At 43.5% G+C, this 25,869-nt stretch overlaps 1 protein-coding gene across 1 annotated transcript in view; it reads right to left on the bottom strand.

The window, feature by feature from the left end:
* Positions 1-25,514, bottom strand: part of MAP6 (microtubule associated protein 6) — an 84,632-nt gene extending 59,118 nt beyond the window's left edge. The window contains exon 1 of the mRNA XM_080641115.1: positions 23,865-25,514. Coding sequence (XP_080497241.1) covers positions 23,865-24,781 — 917 coding nt within the window. The 5' untranslated portion in view covers positions 24,782-25,514. The remainder of the gene's footprint in view (positions 1-23,864) is intronic.
* Between the last annotated feature and the right edge of the window lie 355 nt (positions 25,515-25,869).

Here is a 25,869-nt window from a genome sequence, read left to right as displayed (position 1 = left end):
TAAACAAAGGTAAAAGACAAGCCACACGACGAAAAGATTTGTCATCAGAATCAATGTAGCTCAATAAAAAAGGTATCACCCTAATACAAGCATGTCAAACTCAAAGGCTAACACGGGCCAAATAAACGAGGCATGTGGCCTGCGGGCTGGAGTTTGACATGCTTGCTCTAATAGGACAATAGGCATAGCATCCGAATATACAATCCACAGAAGAGGAATGCAAAATGTCAATAAACACATGAAAACCTTAATTTCACTGAAAACCGGGGAAATAGGAATTTAAAAATATATCATTTCCATACTATGAAACGTAAAAAATTGTAATTTTAAGAAAAAAGTATACTTTTATACACTACTAGTTCAAGTATAAATGAGTCAGTCATTAAAAAGAAAAATTTTCCAATATCCAGTGAAATGTGAATAACTCAAGATCCAACAATCTCACTCTTAACTCTTGAACCTATTTATTTATAGGACATGTATAAGGATATTCACTGTTGCATTAACTGTGATAGTTAAAAATCAGGAAACCCTAAATATAAGTAGAGAAGATAATTATGTGACATATTCATATACTGGCAGATTATACAGTAAATAAAAAGAAGGCACTGTATATGAATGGGGGTTTATGTATGTATGCCTGTTTGCATGCAGTTTATGTATGCAGTTGGTTAGAGTGTCATCCCATATACCAAAATGGTTGCAGGTTTGCTACTCAGTTGGGGTGCCTATGGGAGGCAACTGATTGATGTTTCTCTGTCACATCAGTGTTTCTCTCTCTCTCTGTCTCTCTCTCTCTCTGTCTCTCTCTCTCTCTCTCTCTCTATCTCTATCTCTATCTCTATCTCTATCTCCCCCCACCTTCCTCTTCCTCTCAAATCAATAAACATATCCTTGGGTGAGGGTAAGAAATAAAAAAGATATATAATGTCAAGTGACAAAAAGTCACAGAATGATACATAGTGTTGGACATCGTGTAAGTAATCACATACACACATACAGCAATGCCTTATGTGGTTCATGGATAAAGAGGTATGCACACCAAAATCATGACAGTGGTAACCTCCTGTGAGACGGAGGGAGGAGAAGATTGGGTCTGGGGCAGGTGGGCAAAAGGAACTTTACTGTGGGACAGGGGAAATGTTTTACCACCAAAAAAAAAAAAGACCAAAAGTTAATGTAATAAAATTTTAAATTAAGAATATGGATGTTATGCTATTCTTTGTAGTATATTTTTTAAAGCTCTAAAAAAATGGCAATGCTTTGAAGATTTTTCAGACAAGGTGCCACCAGATATTTAGACAAGAATGGAGGCAGTATCAAGTGAATAAAACAGACTCCTTGGCCACGAACTCCCTCTTCAATGCTCACGCTCCCTCTTCTGCCTACCCTGTGTTACCTGCAGCAACCTGAAACACACACGACCTTCGGCATCATGCACTGGGGTCTTTAAGGGGATCCCGGAGTGTGGCTGAGTGAGAGGGGCCTAGGCCGAAGCCCTTGTGATAAGTGAGGAAAATGAAGCCAAAAGGAGAGGTGTGTCCAGGGTCACGCAGGAGATGGAGCAGATATCACAGCTCATCTCTGTCCTTCAGGTCTTGGCTCAAATGCCAGTGGTTTGTTTGTTTGTTTATATAGAAATTATTCTTACTTAACAAATGATTTCTAACAAAATTTCAAGGCTACATATTTTTTTCTGGGTTGTTTTTCACAAGTGTCAGTTACTTAGGAATTTTCCTTTGAGCTCTGCATCAAGCTGGGAAGGATGCATAGCATCTAAATGTTCACATTCTGCATTTGGTTGGAATTAGTTCCAGAAAAATCATTCTCTTCTAGGTAGGCAGGAATTGAATAAATGAAAGCACATGTGTTCTTTCCTTTTTCCAGTATTAGTAGTTTTTATTAAGCTTTTTAGGGTCTATGTTTTCCTAATTATATATTGACCATCCTCTTTAACATGTTACTTCATCATCCTAATGATACCATTTAATCGTCAGGCCACAAGGTTGGGTATAGGATATGCCAACGGATGATCGTATTACACATATAGGATAGGAGGCTTGTTTTTGTTCTTTTTAAAATCCTCACCTGAGGATATGCTTCTATTGATTTTAGAGAAAGAGAGAAACACAATGTGAGAGAGCACATCGGTTGCATCCCGTATTGCATTTGATCAGGGATCGAACTTGCAACCTAGGTATGTGCCCTGACCAGGAATCAAACCCGAAACCTTTTGGTGTAGGGGATGACACTCCAATCAACTGAGCTACCCGCCAGGGCAGGGTTGCAGACTCTTCACTTTTACTATGATTATTTTTCCTTTGGGGAAGCATTTTTCAAGTTCCAAAGCAGATCCGGTAACCATGGTGTCACCTCTGTTTCTCTCACGAGCTCCTGGTCAGACATATGTGCTAGGTGCCCCAAAGCAGGAAACAGTAAAATATTTCCACGATGCTGATGGGTGTGAATTAGCTGAAAACATTACTTATCTGGGTAAGTTGATATTTTTTGTGTTTGTAGTGAACAGAAAATGTGTGGCTAGATTCTTCCGCCATTACTGCCTGAGAGAATGGGAGTCAGGGCAGTTCTTTCCCAAAGTCTGTGTGTATACCCTTAAGACTATAGCATTTTTCCCTTTGTGGTCTGTCCCACCTCCCTCAAATCTCCTTGTGTTCCACAACTAAATACATATTCTTTCAAGCCAAACACAAAATAAATTACTTTACTATAGTATAGAGTATTTACTCTATATATAGAGTATTTAAGGTATAAATTATGTTTTTTAAAAATCTATGTATGTGGTCTCCCCGTATAACATACAGCTTACTTATTAGATTCCTAACTAGCTATAGCTCTAGGTCTCACTAAGCTTTTGCAATCTGAAGTCTTTAGTGCTGATTCTTGGGTTTTTCACTCCCTTTGTCTTTTTTCTGGTTTCAGGTTCACTCTTTAATTCCATCTTACCGTATTTTTCCGTGTATAAGATGCACCCCCCGCCCACCACCACCACTTTTCCAAACCAAAATTAAGAAATCAATATTTTAAACATTTTGCTATTTTTTTTCTTAAGGCCTTCTTCTTTTTTGGTATCTTAAGGAGTTTTTCTTCCTGTTTTCTCCACTGTCTGATCCAGGGGTCCTCAAACTACAGCCCGCGGGCCACATGCGGCCCACCGAGGACATTTATCCGGCCCGCCGGGTGCCGCTGCCTGTCCTGCTTAGCAGCTGACTCTTCCCGGGCCCGCAGTGCGCATAGGAATTTGTTCATAGTTTTTTTTTTTTAAACTATAGTCCGGCCCTCCAACGGTCTGAGGGACAGTGAACTGGCCCCCTGTTTAAAAAGTTTGAGGACCCCTGTCAGTGGAAGGAGATCCAAATTGTCTATCTGCAGCTCTAGTTCCATGCTCTTTTGCACAGCTGATTACATTCAGTTTGAATTTTGCAGAGTAAGACAATCACTTACCGGTATTTGTCTTTTTATTTTTTGACATCCTTATGGGCTCAGAATGCTCTGGTCCCTGTTGCATCTGCACACTCTCCACCTCCACATCCAATTACAGCATCAGCAGATGTCAGTAACAATAAAGCTCGTGATTGGAGGAAGCCAGCTCCCTTCTCTGCTGACTTCTGTGTATAAGATGCCCCTCGATTTTTAGTCTAACAATTTTAGAAAAACATAGCATCTTATATACGGAAAAATACGGTAATTCCTCCTACTCACTGAATCTCTTTTAGTGGTTTTCTCAGTGGCTTGCCATTTTGTTTTCTCTTCACCTGTTGTCAGTCTACAGCCTCTTGGATCATTTAGCTCATTTTGTATTTTCCTAAAATAGCTCCACTAATCTTTGTTGGTCTCTCATTTCTCTACTACATTTTCTTTGTTGTAAATGCCCTTCTTCTCCCTCGCCACCATAGTCCCTCTTGGCCTTTATTTGATTCTCTACATCGATGTCAAATGCCACTTCTTCAGAGGACAGCTCCAACTCCTGGTCTAGGTTAGGCTTGTTGCCTCCCATTAAAGCTCTGTTAGCACCTTGTCTTCCCTGCCTGAAAATCATCACAGCTGTGTTCAATAACGAGCCATGGGCATGCATGTAACACCACATCTATCATTGCACTGCTCACTCCACAATGAACTTGGGCTTGTTCATAGCTGTAATCCAAAAACTTAGTTCAGTGGTCGGCAAACTGTGGCTCGCGAGCCACATGCGGCTCTTTGGCCCCTTGAGTGTGGCTCTTACACAAAATACCACGTGCGGGCGTGCACGTACAGTGCGATTGAAATTTCGTGGTCCATGCGCAGAAGTCGGTTTTCGGCTCTCAAAAGAAATTTCAATCGTGGTACTGTTGATATTTGGCTCTGTTGACTAATGAGTTTGCCGACCACTGACTTAGTTCACAGCCTGTTCTGGGTGACTGCTCCCCTGGTACCTAAACTGGTATGCATTTGGATTCCACGCTTATTTATTAGTATTAATATTTATAATTACAACTGCAAGGGCATTAATGTCTACAAAACATTTTCACATCCACACAACCTATGATATATATAATATTTCCCCATTTTCTGGAGGAATTTGAGGCTCAGAGACTTGAAATAACTTTACCAAGGTTATATAAATAGAAAGGCTGGGATTTGAACTGAGGTTTATCTGATGCCAAGATGTTTGGTTGACCCACTGCATCATGGCTACCAGATCAGTACCCGTGATTACTAATTTCTCTTAGGTTCTTCACTTTTTCTTCAGAAACCTTCCCTCTTCTACCACCCCCAACCCTGAAGACCTTTCTTGGTTAAAAGCATACACGCTTCTGCTGCTGCATCATCTTCTCCCGCTTCCTCCTCTTTTTCCTCCATCATCATCATCATCATTGCCATCATCTTCATCATCACATTTATCCTTATTATTGAAGTAGGAATGGACACAGAGTAAATAAGGATGTCCCACACATGGACTTTACAGTCATATCCCCAGAGCTTAACTCAGTGTCTTATTCATAGGAAGTACTCAACAAATACAGGGTTTCCCCCCCAAAGAAATCACAGTATATACACTTTAACAGCTGATAGTTCAATTTTGAAAATGAAATGTATTTTAATAAACACTGCCTTTATAATTATTCATAGTGTGTGTAGACATTTTGGGGGACACCCTATAAAGATTGAATTGAATGAATGAACTGAATTGAATTAAATTGAATTTGTTCATTCACAAAGTAATACTCTGTACTAAAATCCTTTCATTTAGATAGATATTAAAGAAGCCCTTATAAAGTATCTCCTTCTCACAAATGTGGTTTGGATGAGGACTATTATAATGTGCTAAAGCGCTCCCCCAGAGAATGGTGTTAGATTCTCAGCAGCTAGAAACACCAAGTCTCTCTCCCATTCACAGCCAGCCTTTGGCAGACTCTGGAGAATGCTGGGTCAGGGCTTGTTTGAGGAGTTGTAACAACCCTCTCCTTGCAGAGCTCTCTTCCGTGCTTTCCTTAGGTGCTGACTCGTAGACAAGTGAAGTGGGGCTGCATGCACCTTTTTTTTTTTAAATATATTTTATTGATTTTTACAGAAAGGAAGGGAGAGGGATAGAGAGTTAGAAACATCAATGAGAGAAAAACATCGACCTGCTGCCTCCTGCACACCCCCTCCTGGGGATGTGCCCGCAACCAAGGTACATGCCCTTGACTGGAATCGAACCTGGGACCCTTCAGTCCACAGGCCGATCCTCTATCCACTGAGCCAAACTGGTTAGGGCTGCATGCACCTTTTAATACCACTTATTCCTTGTCTTTTTTTTTTTTTTTTTTTAAGCCTTATTCCAGCTCCCGGGGAAACCCCACACAAAATGGTCATAGCAGCCAGAGAAAAACATTATTTCACAATGACGACTCCTGTACCTTGGATTCTTGGTTGTTATGAGAGATGGGTTGGTTACCCATTATATATGAAGACAAAGAAACTCTCACACATATATCAGTGTACTGCTGTTTTCAGTTGTCAGGAAACAAGAGGGTGACTATGTCACTTGGGAAGAATAAATGATGCACTAAATAAGGCACGGTCAAACCAAGTATTTTCAGGCACTCTGTTCAAGAGGTTGTTTGCTACTTAAATACAGAGTCTGAAACTTGGTATCAAAGTATTCTGTCCTCAATAACACAGATCAGAGATTGGCAAACTATGATCTATGAGTCAAATCTGTCCCTCTACCTGTTTTTGTTCAGCCATGAGCTGAGAAGGGTTTTGCAGGTAAATATTTGCAATCAATATGATGAAAGGGAATGCTAACTTTTAATGCCATTTCAGCAAATATTATTCCCCTAAAAATCTGTTCTTCTCATTAGTAGACCTATATTACAAAAGATTTGCATTCAATTATTATTATTATACAGTATTTTTTTAAAATATATTTTATTGGGGAGAAACCAAGATGGCGGCATAGGTAAACACCTAAACTGCTGCCTCTCACAACAATTTCAAAACTACAACTAAAAGACAGAACGGACACCATCCAGAACCACAGGAAAGCAGGCTGAGTGAAAATTCTACAACTAGAAGGAAGGAGAAAAGCTCACAGAGAATTGGAGGTACGGCAAAGGGGCTTTGCGCGCGCAGAGAGGAAGGGCAGCTGAGAGCCTGGCTGACTTCCTCTGGCGGAAGGGGGAAGGAAGCCTCCGACCGCACTGAACCCCAGTTCTGACTGCACTGAACCCCAGTTCCGGGCGAACCCCTGGGGACCCACGCTCTTGTGGGGGGAGTCTGGACTCTCGGGCGGAGACGCGGGAGCCGGGGAAGGCGGAGGACTGAAAGTGCACACTTGCGCGCGTGCCGGTGTGCACAAAGGCTGTGGGGGTTGCCACAGGCTTTCCCTAGTGGAGGGGAGTCAGAGGAGTCTGACTGCACTGAGCCCCAGTTCTGACTGCAGTGAACCCCAGTTCCAGGCGAGCCCCTGGGGACCCACGCTCTTGTGGGGGGAATCTGGACTCTCGGGCGGAGACTCGGGAGCCAGGGAAGGCGGAGGACTGAAAGCGCGCCCGCGCCGGTGCGCACAAGGGCTGCGGAGGTTGCCGCGGGCTTTCCCTGGTGGAGGGGAGTCAGAGGCTCCTGACGGCACTGTGCCCCAGTTCTGACTGCAGTGAACCCCGGTTCCAGGCGAGCCCCTGGGGACCCACGCTCTTGTGGGGGGAGTCTGGACTCTCAGGCGGAGACTCGAGCTGGGGAAGGCGGAGGACTGAAAGCGCACGTGCGCGGAGGGGCGGGGCTGACAGGAAGCCAAGACTGAGGCTCCACCCCATCCAAGCTGAGCACAGAGGCTATTGCAATTTGGCAAATCTAATCCTATAGGGCTGTCTCCAGCACCGGGCTTCTCCCAGCATAGACACAGCTGATCCTTACAGCCAACTGACCCGGAGGTCAATTCTTCCCAGTGATACCAACAACAATAAAGACTTAATTACAACAAGGCTGTACACACAGTCCACAAAGGGGTGCACCAAGAGTGTCCACCTCAGGTTAACTGGGGAAGCAGACCCACTGGGCCATATTGGAAACCTAGCACAAATATCTACCTTACCAACTCAGGGAATCAATGAAAATGCGGGGTCAAAGAATCAGATCACAAACGAAAGAAATGGAGGAAAACAAACGACTGGATATAGAATTTAAAACCACCGTTATAAGACTTTTTAAGAATATCCTAGAAAAGGCCGATAAATATAACGAGACCCTCGAAGATATGAAAAAGGACCAACTAGAAATTAAACATACACTGACTGAAATAAAAAATATTATACAGAGACCCAGAAACAGAATAGAGGAACACAAGAATCAAGTCAAAGAATTGAAATACAAAGAAGCAAAAAACACTCAACCGAAAAAGCAAAAAGCAAAAAAAAAAATCCAAAAAGTTGAAGATAATGTAAGAAGACTCTGGGACAACTTCAAGCGTACCAACATCAGAATTATGGGGGTGCCAGAAGAAGAGAGAGAGCAAGATACTGAAAACCTATTTGAAGAAATAATGACAGAAAACTTCCCACACCTGGTGAAAGAAATAGACTTACAAGTCCAGGAAGCCCACAGAACCCCAAACAAAAGGAATCCAAAGAGGACCACACCAAGACACATCATAATTAAAATGCCAAGAGCAAAAGACAAAGAGAGAATATTAAAAGCAGCAAGAGAAAAACAGTTAATTACCTACAAGGGAGCACCCATACGACTGTCAGCTGACTTCTCAACAGAAACTATGGAGGCCAGACGGGAGTAGCAAGAAATTTTCAATGTGATGAATAGCAAGAACCTACAACCAAGATTACTCTACCCAGCAAAGCTATCATTCAGAATTGAAGGGCAGATAAAGAGCTTCACAGATAAGAAAAAGCTGAAGGAGTTCATCACCACCAAACCAGTATTATATGAAATGCTGAAAGGTATTCTTAAAGAAGAGGAAGAAGAAAAAAGTAAAGAGAAAAATTATGAACAACAAATACATATCTATCAACAAGTGAACCTAAAAATCAAGTGAATTAAAAACCTGAGGAGCAGAATAATCTGGTGAATATAATAGAATCAGGGGCATAGAAAGGGAGTGGACTGATAATTCTCAGGAGGAAAGGGGTATGGGGGGTTCATGAAGAGAATGGACAAAAATCATACACCTATGGATGAGGACAGTGGGGGGGAGGTAAGGGCAGAAGGTGGGGTGGGAAAGGGGTGGAGGGGAGCTATGGGGGGAAAAGGAGAAATAATTGTAATAATCTGAATAAAGATTTATTTAAAAAAAAATTAAAAAAATAAAATATATTTTATTGATTTTTTACAGAGAGGAAGGAAGAGGGATAGAGAGTTAGAAACATCGATGAGAGAGAAACATCGATCAGCTGCCTCTTGCACACCCCCTACTGGGGATGTGCCCACAACCAAGTTACGTGCCCTTGACCGGAATCGAACCTGGGACCTTTCAGTCCACAGGCTGACGCTCTATCCACTGAGCCAAACTGGTTTTGGCTATTATACAGTATTTTTAATTTCATCAATAAAACTTTTAGGAAATTTGTTCTCTTTTATATAATACTAGAGTACCGATGCATGAAGATTCATGCAAGACTGGGCCTTCCTTCCCCTGGCTGCTGGCACCACCTTTGCTCTGCCTGGAGCCGCCTTTCTGCCTTTCCGCCTTTCCACACTGCCCAGAGGCCCGGAGCAGCTAGGGCAGTGTGGAACACCTGCATTGTTGCCATGGCAATGATGCAAGTGTCCCACCCCTGGTTGCTCGGTGCCTGTGTATGCAAATTAACCTTCCAGCTTTGTTGGGTTAATTTGCATACACACTCCTGATTGGCTTGTGGGCATCACAAAGGTACGGTCAATTTGCATCTTTCTCTTTATTAGTGTAGATTTAAGATTTGGCAAAGCCTAAAATATGTACGATCTGTCCCTTTACAGAGGGTTTGCTGATCACTGATTTAGGCCTTTCCACACCGTGTCCTGCCATGTTACTCTTCACACATGGAACACTTGTCATATCTGAGTATCTGTGGCTGCCCCACAGCTCTCCATGCACCAGCTGTCCCTTGGGCCTGGAATATGCCACTCCCTGCCTCCCTGATTGCTTTGCCTACTGAAATCAGACTGATTTTCCAAGGCCTAGCTCAGATGCTACTCTCCTGTCTGAAGTCTTCCCTGATCCTCCAAGTCAAACTAAAAATACTCATAGAAAACCTTTTATCTGAACATTTCATGGCTCTCTTCCCAGAAATTCAGAACATGTACACACAGAAGTGCAAAATTACCTCTTTATGTTAGCCAAGCAGTACTAAAACCCACTGGGGGTAATGACAAGGAGGATAGTTGCTATCTATTGAATGCTTATAGGTACTAGGCACTATCATAAGTACTGTACATACATCATTCATTCATTTGTTCAATTAATATCTATTAATACCATGCACTAAGCCTGGTGCTGGGGGTGCAATGGCAAATAAGACAGGTAAGAGAGTCACAGACTTAATGGAATGTTTAGTCTTTCAACAACTTTGCAAGGTAGGAATTATTAGTTCCATTTTACCAATGAGGAAACAAAATCAGAGAAGACAGGTTAAGTAATTTGCCCAAAGATATATAGTAATAAGTGGTGAGCAGGATTTGAATGCAAAGCTAGATGTCTGAGAGAAGCTGAAATTACTAGTAAGGATTGTTCTCTTAAATGGCCTTCTTTGGTTTTATACCATTTGTAAAGACCTCAAGGAAGGAATATAGAGTTCCTAATTTTTGCCTTCCCAGTGGAAATAACTCCATGCTTTTGACCCAATGCACAGGTACACCTCCTTCAGGAATGGTCCCTGATTTAGACTGAGTCAAAATCCCCTTTCCTCTACATCCCCTCAATACCCCATGCATCTTTCTGTTATTATACTTACTACCACTTCTATAATTTTTAAAACATTTTTCTCTCACTAGAGCAGGAGCTCTTTTAGGACAAGTACCATGTGTAATTCACTTCTGTGTTCCGGGTCCTAGCATAGTGCCTAATACAGATGTGAAAAACATCCACTGTACGAACAAATGAAAGACTTCGTTGGTAGCCTACTCTTATGATAATGAAAATAGCCGGTATTTACTGTGATTGGGTATGCACTGTGTAAAAGCACTATCCTCCCCATCTTCATCATGACTCTGTGAAGTCACTACTGTGTAATTATCTCAAGGTCACACAGATTTTAAGTTATAGAGAGATGATCCAAACCATTTTAATGTGCCTAAATGGCACAGAGTAAGGACTCAGCAAATAAAAATAAGGTTGAAACTTAATTATGTCTCTTCACAGGACACCTCCCAGGACTTATACAACCATCTTTTCCATGAATCTTCCAACACTTCACCAACCCTTGTTGTGGCCCTAGAGAGCTCTGGCCCCTGATTTTAACCCTTACCAGGCCCTGCCTGGTATTTAGGTGCTTGCATCCATGTTACCTCCCTCATAAGATGGCAGCTCCTGTGAGCAGAATCATGTGCTCTGCGCCCTGACTCCTTACAGCTCATAGCTCCAGCCGCTGCATGCTCTTAAGATGCTGCATTGAACTTGGAATAAAAATAATATTAAGCCCACTGCATTATTATTATGATATTATAATCCAATAAAACCAACCTAATTCCATGTTTTTATAGTATAAGCTTCTTTCACAATGGACTAAAAGCCCCAAAGGATAGGAAGGATTTAGAAAGAAGATGAGAGGAGGAGAGGAGGAGAGAAAAATGTGAGCAAAATCCAGCAGTAGTTACATGTGGGGCCTGTCAAGGCCCAGTTCAGGCTGTCATTTGGCTGTATCACCTGCTGAGGCCCCACTGATTTCAATGTGAAACCAGAACTGAGAATCCGTAGCAAAGAGCATCAGGTATGAGTGAGGAACAGTGGGCAAAATGCTGGGAGCACCAGAGAGGTTAGTTCCTGAAAACCTGGAGGCACCATGCCTGGGTCTTGCATTGGAGAGGAAGGGGATCCATGGAGAATTCAGAATAAGGAGGAGGGAGACCACCTACCCCTCTCCACTGCAGAAACAGGCTGGTGAAGGAGAATGGCCTGGGCTTAGGAGAGTTGGAATCACAAAGACAACATGAAGGGTGGGGTGGGGAGACACACAGTAGCCCTCCCAGGAATGACATGTCGAACTGAGGGACAGGGAAGGGGTCCATGTGGGCAACACAAGTAAGACACAGCTGTAGGCTGAATGAGGAGAACCAGGTTTCTGAGCCAGCTCAGCCACTGGCTGGTTGTGTGACCTCAGTCCCCAGACCTCCGTGACTTAACTTTAAAGAGACAGCTGTTTGCTTTAAAAGGCCATTATGAAGGCTAAATGGGGGGAAAAATATGTTAAAGCAACTGGCACAGAGTAAGGACTCAGCAAATAAAAATAAGGTTGAAACTTAATTATGTCTCTCTTCTCTCTCACATTCTGCCCTTTTGCATTCTGCTATTGTCTATCTTTACTGAGTACAGTTTAATAGAGAACAAATATTAGGGGCTAAAAAGATTGTAAAAATGCACTCTAGGATATGCCACAATGTGGACCTACTTTTTGAAGTCACTGTACGAAACAGACAGTGACCACAGGGAACAGCACAGTGGAGGAGACAGTGATTCAGGAAGGCACTTAAGGTGGGTTTTGTGGCTAAGAGCCTGGGCAAAATTTTCCCACAATTAATGGCTACACCAGCTTGGTCCTGCAAAACACTCTTCATTCAGTTGGAAAACAAATACACGATGACAATGAACTATGCTAGGAGAGAACAGACAGGAGTACACGTGGGGTAGTTCCTGCAGGTATGCACAAGGCCAGAGGCAGGGAGGTGGGAAGTGGGACAATAGTGAGGCCTATGCTCTTGCTCTCAGATAGAGATGACACACAGACACCAAAGGTCCATCCTTGATTCTTCTTCTGCCCATTCCTGATATGTTGGCACTTGCTGGGCTCTGGCCTTCTCTTCTTCTCACCCTTTTTATTCTCCAGTCACTCTGATGCCTATGGGTTTGATCCTCACTGACAGCTCAATATCCATATATAGCTATCTGTTCTGCTCTTTCTCCTGAGCTATCAAACCTATATCTCCATTCACTTCATTTTTTTTAAATTTTCTGTTGAAGTATAACATACATAGAATAACATCCACAAATCTTAATTTAACAATTAACCACCCAGATCAAGATATAGAACATTTCCAACATCTCAGAAGGTTCCCTCATGCTCCTTCTCAGCCAATTACCCACCCACCCTGGAGACCACCACTCTTTTGATTTCCATCATCATCACTTACTTTTGCCTATTTTTGAAATTCACATAAATGGAATCATTAAGTAAGCTGTAACGGGTTTTTTTCATCACCACGGACATCTATCCATATTATTGATATTGCAGTAATTTTATTTTTTTCTTAAAATTTTTTATTGAGAATCAAGATGGCAGCATAGGTAAACACCTAAACTGCTGTCTCGCACAACAATATCAAAACTACAACCAGAAGACAAAACGGACACCATCCAGAATCACAGGAAAGCTGGCTTAGTGGAAATTCTACAACTAGAAGAAAAGAGGAAAGCACATTGAGACTCAGAGGAGCTGCAAAAGGCTGAGGTATGGAGACTTGCATGTGGAGAGAATGGGCGGCTGAGTGCACGGCTGGCTTTCTAAAGCGGGAGGGAGAAGGAAGCTCCTGACTGCACTGAACTCCAGTCCCGGGTGAGACGCTGGGAAACCAGACTCATTCGGGGGGAATCTGGACTGTCAGGAAAAGAGAAAGCACACTGAGACTCGGGAGCTGCGGAAGGCAGAGGTCCGGAGGCACACAAGCGCAGAGAGGACTGACTGCTGAATGCACAGGAGGCTGAGTGTGCGGCTGGCTTTCTAAAGCAGGAGGGAGACAGAAGCTCCAGACTGTGCTGAACTCCAGTTCTGGGAAAGTTTCTGGGAACCCCGACTCATTCAGGGGGAAACTGGACTGTCTGGCAGCAGGTGAAACTCAAGGGCGGCTTTCTCTCAGAGATGCTTGTAGCGATTACTGAGGGACACTGAGACCCAGGGGCCTCATAGGGCAGGGCTGATGGGAAACCAAGGCTGTCTGCTCCACACTGAAACTCGGCCCCATCCAAGTTGAGCACAGAGGCTTTTGCAATTTTGCAAGTCTTGTCTCATAAGAGTATCTCCAGCGCAGAAGTTTTCCCAGCATAGACACAGCTGATCCTCACAGCCAATTGGCCTGGAGGTCAATTCCTCCCAGTGATACCAACAACAATCAAGACTTAACTACAACAAGGCTGAGCACACAGTCCACAAAGGGGTGCACCAAGAGTGTCCACCTCAGGTAACTGGGGAGGCTGAGCCACTGTGCCCTAGAGGACACCTACCACACAAAGCTACTCTACCAACTCAGGGAAACAACAAAAATGTGGAGACAAAGAAACAGATCACAAATGAAAGAAATGGAGGAAAACAAGTGACTGGATATAGAGTTCAAAACCAAGGTTATAAGGTTTTTCAAGAATTTCCCAGAAAAGGCCGATAAATTTAGCGAGACCCCCGAGGATATGAAAAAGGACCAACTAGAAATTAAGCATACACTAACAGAAATAAAAAATATTATACAGAGACCTAACAGCAGACTAGAGGATCGCAAGAATCAAGTCAAAGAGTTGAAATACAAAGAAGCAAAAAACACTCAGCTGGAAAAGCAAAAAGAAAAAAGAATCCAAAAATATGAAGATAGTGTAAGGAGCCTCTGGGACAACTTCAAGCATACCAACATCCAAATTATGGGGGTGCCAGAAGAAGAGAGAGAGCAAGATACTGAAAACCTATTTGAAGAAATAATGACTGAAAACTTCCCCCACCTGGTGAAAGAAATGGACTTACAAGTCCAGGAAGTGCAGAGAACCCCAAACAAAAGGAATCCAAAGAGGACCACACCAAGACACATCATAATTAAAATGCCAAGAGCAAAAGACAAAGAGAGAATCTTAAAAGCAGCAAGAGAAAAACAGTTAGTTCCCTACAAGGGAGCACCCATACGATTGTCAGCTGATTTCTCAACAGAAACTATGCAGGCCAGACGGGAGTGGCAAGAAATATTCAAAGTGATGAATAGCAAGAACCTACAACCAAGATTACTATACCCAGCAAAGCTATCATTCAGAATTGAAGGGCAGATAAAGAGCTTCACAGATAAGAAAAAGCTAAAGGAGTTCATCACCACCAAACCAGTATTATATGAAATGCTGAAAGGTATTCTTTAAGAAGAGGAAGAAGAAGAAAAGGGTAAAGATAAAAATGATGGACAACAAATACACATCTATCAACAAGTGAATCTAAAAATTAAGTGAATAAAAAATCTGATGAACAGAATAAACTGGTGAATATAATAGAATCAGGGCATAGAAAGGGAGTGGACTGACAATTCTCAGGGGGAAAGGGGTGTGGGAGGTGCGGGAAGAGACTGGACAAAAAGCGTACACCTATGGATGAGGACAGTGTGGGGGAGGTAAGGGCAGAGGGTGGGGTGGGAACTGGATGGAGGGGATCTATGGGGGGGGAAAGAGGAACAATTGTAATAATCTGAACAATAAAGATTTATTAAATTTAAAAAATAAAAATAAAAACAAAAACTAAAAAATTTTTATTGATTTCAGAGAGGAAGAGAGAGGGAGAGAGAGAAGCATCAATGATGAGAGAGAATCATTGATCAGCTGCCTCCTGCACGCCCCACACTGGGGATCAAGCCCACAACCCAGGCATGTGCCCTGACTGGGAATCAAACCGTGACCTCCTGATTCATAGGTTGATGCTTAACCACTGAGCCATGCCGGCCGGGCAGTAATTTCCTTTTTTATTGCTCTGTAACAGTGGTTCTCAACCTGACACAATTTTGCTACAGACACCCCCAGGGTCTGGCTTTTGGCATTGTCTGGAAAAATTTATTTACTTTTGTCTGGAAATATTTTTGATTGTTACATCTCAGGGTGGGTGTGGCTGAGAATGCTACTGGCATGGCATGGATAGAGGCCGGGGTGCTGCCAAACACCTCACAATGCACAGGACAGCTCCTCAAGGCAATGGTGCAAAATGTCAATAGTGCCAAGATTGAGAAACCTTGTATATTACTTTCCTATAGTTGCTGTAACAAATTACCACAAACTAAATGGCTTAAAACAACATACATGTATTATCTTAAGTGTCTTTCAGTTCTGTAGTTAAGGCGTCTGAAATGGGTCTCACTGGCTAAAATCAAAGTTCAACAGAAGCAAGATGTTCCTTTTGAAGGCTCTAGGGGAGAATTCATTTCCTTGTCTTTTCCAGCTTCTTGGAGGCTTCTGGCAGTCCTTGGCTCATGTGCCCTTTTTGTCATCAAAGCTAATAATAGCTGGCCAAGCCTTTATCACACTGCATCACTGTGGCATTAACACTTTCACCTATAAAGATCTCTGTGATTATAGTGGACTCATGTGGATAATCTGGGATACTCACTCCAACTCAAGATCCTTAACTTAATGGATATATGCAAAGTCCCTTTTGCTTTATAATACAGTATATTCACAGGGTCCAGGAATTAGGATGTGGATGGGGGAGGGGAACATTAGTCTACCTACCACACCCTGCTATGTGATATTCCACTGTATGAAAATACTGCAATTCATCTATGCTATTGTTGATGGACATTTGGTTTGGTTTTACTTTTTAGCTTTTACTCATAAAGCTGCTATATACATTCTTGTACAAGTCTTCTGCATTTTTTTCTGTTAGGTATATGGTATATACTCAAGGGTGCAATTTCTGGGTCATAGGGTAAAACATATGTTTAACTTGGGTAGATAAAACTAAAGAGTTTTACAAAGTGATTGTAACCATTTGCACCCTTACCAGCAGGGTGGGTTTCTATTTTCACTTTCCACTGAACATCTTCGTGAATTTAAGAGACACCTTAAATTCAACTTCTCCAAAACTGTGCTATCTAGCTCAGTGAATGATTGTTTCTCCTAATATCCAAAGCATGCAATCTGGGAAGCATCTTAGAGTCTTCCCTTTCTGCCCACTTTCAATTAGCCACTGCATTGTTTTATTCTGTACCATCCGTGCTTGTTTCCATTCTTTCCTTGCTGGAGGTCTTCATCATCTCAGTCCCTCCTGGATGCCATGCTCCCAGTCTAATCCCCTCCAGTCCAACCTTCTCACTGCTGTTGCAGTCACCTTTTCTAAAATCCAAAACTTAATCCACTTCTTCCCTTTGCTCATATGATAAAGGAGCTGGTCCCTGCCTACTTATCCCATCTACCTCTAACCATTCTATTCTCACTCAACGAGACCTCTAAGTTTTACCTGCACAGAACTGCTTACAATTTACTCAGATTGATCCTTTCCTCATTTTTTTGCCCACTCATCTTTGATGATTCAGACTACTATTCCCTTCTCTACTGAACCCTCTTCCTGATAACCCTTAAATCAAGTAGATTTAAACCTTCTCACTTCTGTTCACCATACCCTGAACAAACTTTTTATTGGAGTACCTATTACTTTTCACTGGTCTCTGCCTAATAAACATAAGCCTTCAAGAGCAATGACTGCTTTGTCATACTAGGAATTAGCCTGATATATAAGTAGACACTAATCAATGTTTATTGGAATGAAACTTAGTTGAGACAATACATGCTAATATGACATGGAGGAAGGGCTGTGCAGGGAAGTAATAGTATTTTGCAGGGCTACTATAGAGATTGCAGGAGAAAATGCATCTAAGGTTTCCAGCAGCCTGCCAGGCACATAGTAGGTACTCAATTAGCTACTATTATTACTTCTAGTGGTGAAAACTAGCATCTTTAGTGAACATCAAGAGGATTTTTAGCTTGCTGGTCAAGGCCAATCTTACAATTTTCTCCATTTAGTAGACAATTATAAGCACATCTGTCTACATTTATACAACTGGCATAGTTTGTCAAGCCAGAGGTGCACTAATTATGGAGAGGGCTCTTTAATCTTAGTGAACATTTCTTAGATTATTTTAGTTTTGTGTCTGGAACACTGAGTGATTCTTAGTGATTGTTGATTTAGAACTACCATTGGCTTGGCTCTTTTTTTAAGTTCATATATGCATTAGATTCCAATTTTTCCTAAGAGAGCAACCAAGAGTTGATTGTGTGTATCTTATCTCCACTCTTTTTTGTGTGTTAGTCTCAGGCAGCATTATATCTCAGAGAGTTAACTGCACAAGGTCAACCAATGATCTAGCCAGACGCTTTGCACTCGGTAATTCCTCAGTAAAAACATCTCACTTTACAAAGTGTTTCCCCATCCTATATTTCTAGTGCCCAACTGGCACCATGCATACTTATTACAATATTATTGACTGTACTCCCTATGCTGTACTTTACATCCCCATAACAATTTTGTAACTACAATCTGTGCTTCTCAATCCCTTCACCTTTTCACCCAGTCTCCCAACCCCCCTCCCTCTATGCAAACATTTAAAATAAAAAATAGCAAACCAAATTCAGCATCATAAAATAGATTTTTAAATCTAAGCAAGGTTTATTTTAGAAATGCAAAGATGACTCAATATCAGAAAAATCTATTAACAGATTAAAAAGAAAAATCATATGATCATCTCAGTGATGCAGAGAAAGCATTTAATAAAATTCAATGCCATCACATTTTTAGAAACCCCTAGTAAATAAGGATAAAGGGTAGTTTCTTAACCTGGTATGAAGCTATCTCATAAAACCTCAGAGTTAACCTCATACTTAATGATAAATGATAAAACTTGAGAAGCATTCCCATGCCCCAAGACAAAAATGCTTTTTATCACCTACTATCAAAATTACACCAATGTCCTCACCAGTGCAGCAAAACACACACACACACACACCCCACAAATATAAATATTAGAAAGGAAGACAATGAATTGGTATTTGCTAAAAACATACATTATCTTCACAGACAACCAAAGAGAATCTACAGACAACCGAAGAGAATCTACAGACAAAACTAATTAAAGAGTGTGGTAAAATTGCTGAATACAAGATTAACATACAAAAATTAATACACATGAGCAATAACAAATTGAAAAATGTAAAAAAATATATACTCATTGCAGTGGAAAAAATAATTTAAATAGCATAGACAAAAACAGATGATCATTTGGCATTAGTTCAGGCTAATGGAATAGAACAGAGATCTTGGAAATATATGCAAACATATGTGACCCTTATTGTGAAAGAGAAGATATTAGTGGAGGTACCAGTGGGTGAAATTTGAACTTTTTAAAAGGGTGTTAGGGTATGGGAAAAGAAAAAATTAGCTTCATCACTTCATTCCATATATAAAGTTAAAATCCAGTTAGATTATTAAAGACTTAAATATAGTAACATAAAATTTAAACCCTATTGTGTCTGTGTATGAATTTTTTGAGAAACTTACAAAATGTAAGTGAAGGACATAAAAGGCTTAAGTAAATGGCAAGAATACCACGTTTGAATGTGGGAAAACTCAATGCCATAAAGTTAGCAAATCTTTCCAAGAAGTGTTTTTCCAAGTCTGAAGCTCACCTGCATCAAAATTACCTGGAGCACTTTTTAAAATGTAGATTCTTAGGCTCCATTTCAAATGGCTGAATCGACATGTCTGAAGATGAAGCCCTGGAGTCTGCATTTAGAAAGCTCTCCAAATGATTCTCTTGTGTACTAATGTTTCCGAACCTTTGCTGTAGGGAAGAAGGTCATAACCTGAATTGCCCAGGAGACTCACCTGGGACAGTTTTTTTGAAATTCAGATGCCCGAGCCACACCCCATAACGACTGAATCAGAATTTCTGGGAAGGATACCTGTGCGTCAGCGTTTTAAAAGTTCTGCAGTGATTCCAACGTGCAGCCCAGGTGGAGGACCACTGCCCTGGATGACAGTGCATCTAGAACAGCGGTGGGCAAACTTTTTGACTCGGGGGCCACAATGGGTTCTTAAACTGGACCGGAGGGCCGGAACAAAAGCATGGATGGAGTGTTTGTGTGAACTAATATAAATTCAAAGTAAAGGAGCGGAGGGGAGAGCAAGAGAACCGGATAGAACAGCCGGATCCGGCCCGCGGGCCGTAGTTTGCCCACGGCTGATCTAGAATCAGGTCTGTAAGGTTTGCTGCCCTTCCTCATTTGAACATTACTCCTAGTGGTAGCCTAGTAGGAACTGGACTTTATTTTGATTAAGGAAACACAATTTCCTTCCATAAGGGTTATGACATTCATTTGGTATCCCCAGCATCCTGTCTGATACATAGCAGGGGCTTGGTGGTCATTTTCTGAAATAAACTCAACTAAGTGAAACTGAATGAAATTAATCAATATGTAGTTGAATAGAATTTTCACCAAATGCCACTGGATTCAGCAAACCTATATGGCACCTAGCACAATGTTATGCTATGAGAGATATAGAGATGAACAAAATATACTTCTTCGCTTCAGTTGTTCATGAGCTGGTGGGGGAGGCAGAAACAGGCAAAAGTATTTTACAATTGAGCAGACAATGAGAAGTGTACAGAATATAAAAAAGGGAATAAAAAAATTTGGTTCTGAATGACAGAATCTGGAAGGCATCATTGAAGAGTGGCCTTGAAGTATACCCAGGAAGAAATTCGGAAAATGGGCAGTTGCACTATAGGCATAGGGAATTCTGCACAGCATAAACCTAGTCAGGCGGGCCTTTCTCTAACCTTCATGGAAGACTGTAGGGCAGATATTAAAGGCTTTCTTTCTTTCTGATTTCCTTGTGACTACTCTCATTTTTCAAGTATTTTGCCTCTGGTTTATTAAATCTACCTCCTGGTGCCTCAGCTGATTTCTTCCAGGAAAAGTTTTCATTAGCATTTCTATGGGGAGCACCTGCTACCCCATCTATCCCTATTAATTGAAGGCTAGGCAGGGCAATGGGCTGCTAAGAGGGGAATTTTAATCACCTCCTTCTGACTCATCTATTTTCTAATTTAGAATGCTAGGTCTAAAATCACAAGCGGCTGACCAATGAAATCCATCCTTAACATTAAAAATGATAAAATACATGCTTCTCAATTTTACATCTTTAACATTAAAAATGATAACAAATGAATGCTTCTCAATTTTATATCATCTATATAAAATGAATGTATTAAAAATCAATCTACTTCATGATTGTGAATAATTCTAAAGATACCTTAGATACCATTTGAATGCAAAAAAATATCAGGCTACTGTGGGTAGGTTATGAATTAGATGAACTGTTAAATAGGGAAGGTTTCTCAAAACCACAGCATCAAAGGACATTTGATATTATCTACTGAATGTAATTTGTAGGGTAAAACTAATTAATATGTATATGACTCTAGATGCTGAATGTATATTTTGTATTATATACCAATATATTAAGCTGATGGATTATGTGTTCTTTATTTAAGCAAACTGCTCCCATTGATGTCATGTGACAGATGTCCTTTGTAAAGCCCATGAGATAAGCTAGTCACCATGGTGTAAACCACCATGATTTATGTAGAGTGGCAGAAGAAAAGGGTTTGTAAATCAAATTACCATTGAAATGGAGCCCAACTGGGCTTCTAAGGCAAGGTAAGCCTCCTTTACAGCAGACACAGGACATATTTAAATTCAGCAGATATCGGAATCATACCAAAGAAAAGAATGTGAGACAATTGGGAAGGAAAATCAATGTTCCAGATAAGCCTACAATTTCCAGGCATTTTTTTCTTTATAGTATATTTAATTGATTATCTTATTTTTCATATCTGCTTTCACCCAAAGTGCATTTCCCTATTATTGGTTTATTTTTCTTCTGGAACAAAAAATAATATTAAATTTCACATCAAATTTGTCATGCAGTTAAGTTGTTCCTTAGAGAAACTGATGTCTCTTATCAACACTTATTCTGTTTCAAAACCATTCTGATTATCCAGCAAAATGGAAATGCTGCCCAGAATCATATGCATAATTAAATATTACAGAAGATCCAAATCAGAAAAAAAAATTTTGAGGTGCTCAGATTTTTTTTGATAGCCATCAAAAATAAGCATTCTCACCAGCTACGAGAGTATAGCCTTCTGCTATTCAATCCAATCACTTGCAGTATGTGTATAATTCTAACTGTAAATCATGACATGCTTATAGTACAGTTAAGGTGTTTTTTTTGGGGAAGAGGCTATACAGCACATAGGTACAAGCCAAAATATTTAGAGTGAGTTGTATCTGAAGGGTGGGTCATTCCCTGACTGGCCAGTCATCCATGGACAAAGCAAGCCCAGCCAACTTGGAAACACAAACTGAGTGGGATCACCCAAGGAGATTTAAGAATCTGGAATCTCTCTTGATTGGCACTGATTCTATGGAAGTGAGGAGAGGTAGTTCCCGCCTGGTGGGTGTGAAGGTTCCACCTGCCACAGGGTCATAGAATGGGAGTAGGAAGATAAAGAGGCCAGACCAGGAATCTGTGATCTTGGGCCAACGTTAGGGCTCTCAGGGAGTGAAGTAGGACCCTAGAAATAAGAAAGCCATGGCAGAATCACAAGCTACATCTTGGCTTTGTTTTTTATGCCCCTTTCTTTTCTTTTTGATGCTCTCTTGGTAGCAGCATAAAGATATTAAGAAAATTTTACCTTCTGGTGACTATGAATCAAGGAAAAGGATATGTGTCCTTGCATGACCCAGAGCTTTAGAGGGAAGCGGTATACTCCTTGGGGACCAGTGTGGTCAAGATAACAATAAACCCAGAGAATAATGTCAAGTAGGAGGTGGAATGCAGGAAGATGAAGTAGTGGCCAACAGATTAGCTGCCCCTTCTCATTGGAAAATGCTTTCCAGAGTTAAAACCTGGAGAGGGGTTGAATTTGTCTTAACAGAGAGGATGTTAACTATGCTATTCTTTCCTCAGCATGTGAAGAAGTGGTTGTTATGTTCACTGGAGAAAGACTGGTCTGACGTGAGGCTGCCCATAGGGTCTTGGCAAAAGACGCTAATTCTGCAGTCCTCCTGGCCACACCCTCTGGCCAGCAGGAGGCAACTGGCTATGGCATTGATGAAGGACCCCATAAGCCACATTTTGAATACCTTTCATTCAATTATCCATCATGCACATCTGCTTCCCCAGAGACCTCCTTGCCTGATGTTACATGTTTAGAGTCAACTGTGATCAGCTAGCTGGTTGATTCAGGTTGAAAAATAAGAGCAGGACTAAAAGCTAAGCATTCAAAAATACATATTGGATGCAGAAAGGATGACAAAGCAGGCTAGAAGGGCTGATACTACAGCAGAGGGAGAATTCTAGAGAGAGAGGTTATGCCCTTGCTTGAAAGCATTCATTTACAGGGCATTCAACTGTGTTAAAAAGGGCGTTCTTGGTGGTAAGAGAATGGGAAACATCTGAAGAACATAAAGAGACAGAAGAAAGGAGAGAAGGTTGGAAAGACATATCTACAAAGTGAAAATCAGAATAATGAAACATCATGTAGAAGGCTGGAATAGGACCAAAATGTACTAATCACTTACTATGTGCCAGGTACAGTTTTCCCCCTGAATCATCTCATTTAAGCCTCACAATGTCTAGCATAGTGCCTGGCATAGGGTAGGTGTTAAAAAATAAGTTGAATATTAAATTAATAAGTGAGCGAGTACTTCTCAACCTCTCAGTCACATCCGATAGGAGGCTGAGGCCCAGAAAGCTTAAGAAACTTGCCCAATGTATCACAGCCAGTAAGACACCTAAGGAGTCTGACTTCAAAGCCCAATAGTAGAAGGCGGAGGGTGAGCTCTAAGGATTGTTCAAGGAATCCAGAAAAGGGTGTGGTGCTTGGGTAGCTCCCAGGGACTGAGAGAGGGGAAGGAAGAATCAAAGGCCAAGCGAATTGGGCTAGGGAAGAGGATTACTGGTTACCGGGATAGAATTCTTCTTCTGGAAGAATGGGGTCCTGGGGGAAGGCATGAAGGCTGGTGGGTGGCGACTGAGCCAGCAAGGGGCAGCATCTAGACTAATGCAGTGGGTAAGCTGGGTGGGGCGGAATGGAAGCACAGCCTGTGAAAAAATTGCACAGGGTCTTTGTTGGGCAGGGAGGGGTCTGAGGAGAGCAGGATGGGGGAAAGGTGGCTGAAACGGTCAAGTGAAAAACCTGGGCAGGTTGGGGAAGAGCCCATAAGAAAGAGCCGGAAGAAATCAGCCAAGGGAGGGTGCCTGGGGAGGGTCTGGGGAGAGTGTGGTCTGGTTGGGAGGGGAGGCTGAATGTGAGGCCTGCGATGTGGAGAATGAGTCCTGGGTAGAGGGTTAGGGTGACCAGCCCCGTCGCATGAGCCATGTCCGGAATCTCACCTGTAGGAGCTGCCCACTGCACTCGCCACCTCCTCGCGGATCTGCCTATTGAGGGCGTCAGCTGCCGCACGCCCCTTGCCACCCTCGGGGCCCGCGACCTGAGCCTGGGCGGCGGCGGGCAGCGGCGTCTGCTCAGGCCCCAGCCCCTCGGCGCGACGCAGCATCCAGGCCGGCCCGGCCTTCTTGCGTGTGTAGCGCTCGTCCGAGCGCATCGCCTCTCCCGCCCCGACGACACCCGCTCCGCCAAGGGCCACCGCCCGCTCCGGGGCCTCAGCGGCGACCTGCACCGGCCAGCGCTCCTGGCTCGGAGGCCGGCGCTTGGGCGTCCCGAGAACAGGTGCTGACGCCTGGGAGGACGCGGGGATCTGCACGGGCTTGGGGATCCACGGGTGGTCCCCGCGGCGCGGCAGCGGCCAGGCGCGGAAGTCCTTCTGGTACTGCGTCTCGCGCTCGAAGGGCACGTCGGAGGGCTGGTACTCGCTGCGCGGCCGGCAGCTCGGCTCGGGCCGCTGCACCTTCCAGGCGCGATAGTCCTGCCGCATCACCGAGTCCGCGGGGCCCGCGCCGGAGGTGGAGCCGGAGCCCGAGCTCGGGCCGGGGCCCACTCTGCTCCGGCCTGAGGGGGCCGCCGGCTCGCGCTCGCCACTGGGCCCCGGCGCCGGTCCTGTTGCCCGGGCAACTGCATCCAGCTCGCCCTGGGCCGGCTGAGTCTCTATGGCGACCGCCGGCGCCGAGGGGGGCGCGTGTGCCGGCTGCACCGGCTGCTGCTGCTGCGGCGGCGGCTGTGGAGGGGCTCCCGGGTGGTCGGTGGCCTCCGAGTACTTGGTGAAAACCAGCGGCACGGCGATGTCCGCCTTGTCCAGCTGGTTCCAGAAGCGGGCGATGCAGCAAGCCCGCGTGATGCACGGCCACGCCATGATGTTAGCTGCAGAGCTGGTCCTCCCTTCTTTTTGTGGTACTAAGGCGAGTCCCTAATCTTTCTCCAGTCCTTTGGCCCTCGACCAGCCAACCTGATCCCCACCGTTTTTTCCTGGGTGGACTGCGTGCCTCGCCCTCCTCCCTCAGAACGCACCCGGGAAGGTCGGGCGGCAACGCTATCACTGAGATAAAGTCCCTGGATTACCGGCTGCAAAGGCCTGCGGGAGCCGCCTGCAAAGGCCTCGGGAACGCTGCCTGCTGCAGGCACCGGAGGTGAGAGACGCGGAGTCCCGAGTCCCCGGCGAAAACGTCTGGACGCGCCCCTCCCTGAGGCTGCGGCGGCGCGCAAACCCCGGCCGAGCCAGGCGACGCGAGGCGAGGTGGCCACGGCCTTAAGCCATGGCGCAGAGGAAGGACCGGGCACTGTGGCCGCTGCGTCCGCGAATGAGTCTTTTATTCTCCTTCCCGCCGGCGTACCGTCGCCGCCGGCCACCTAGCAGGGCTCGGGGGCGATCACCTCCAGCGAGACTGGGCTTTGCTGACTCTGCCGCTGCTCCCAAAGATGCTGCTGCAGCTGCTGCCTTCGCCGTCTCTGCTGCAGGGAAGCGGCCCCACCCTTTTCAGCCGCTCAGCAGGAAAAAAAAAAAAAAAAATCTAGGAAAGATGCTTTGAGAAAGAGCGCTGCAGAAAAAAAAATCACCTGCTGTCGTCAGCGCGCGCTGCTGGGAGTTCGCCCTCTCTCTTTCCCCTCCTCCCTCCGACAACTCCTCCCTCCTCCGCTCCTAGGCAACAGCAGAATCAGGCCTAGGTGGGTTCAAGCCCCAGGCTCCTGACTACTTGCTGTCCGTAAGCTGGTTGCTTCTCTTTGGGGGGCCTCAGGCTCCTCAGTCATGGGGTAAGGGTTGGGAGGGGGCAGTGTTAAACTTTAAAAACATGGAGGAAACCCTAGTAGAATGTCTGTCCCAGGATAGACACTGTTTTTTTTTTGTTTTGTTTTAATTATTATTATTGACAAGAGGCCTGATGCATGAAATCGTGCACTGGTGGAGGTTTCCCTCAGCCCAGCCTGTATCCTCTCCAATCTGGG

The sequence above is a fragment of the Plecotus auritus genome (genome assembly GCF_963455305.1).
Source record: "Plecotus auritus genome assembly, chromosome: 9".
Classification (NCBI taxonomy): Eukaryota; Metazoa; Chordata; class Mammalia; order Chiroptera; family Vespertilionidae; genus Plecotus; species Plecotus auritus.
Note: the sequence above shows the minus strand (reverse complement) of the source record. Positions and strands in the feature narration are given on the sequence as shown.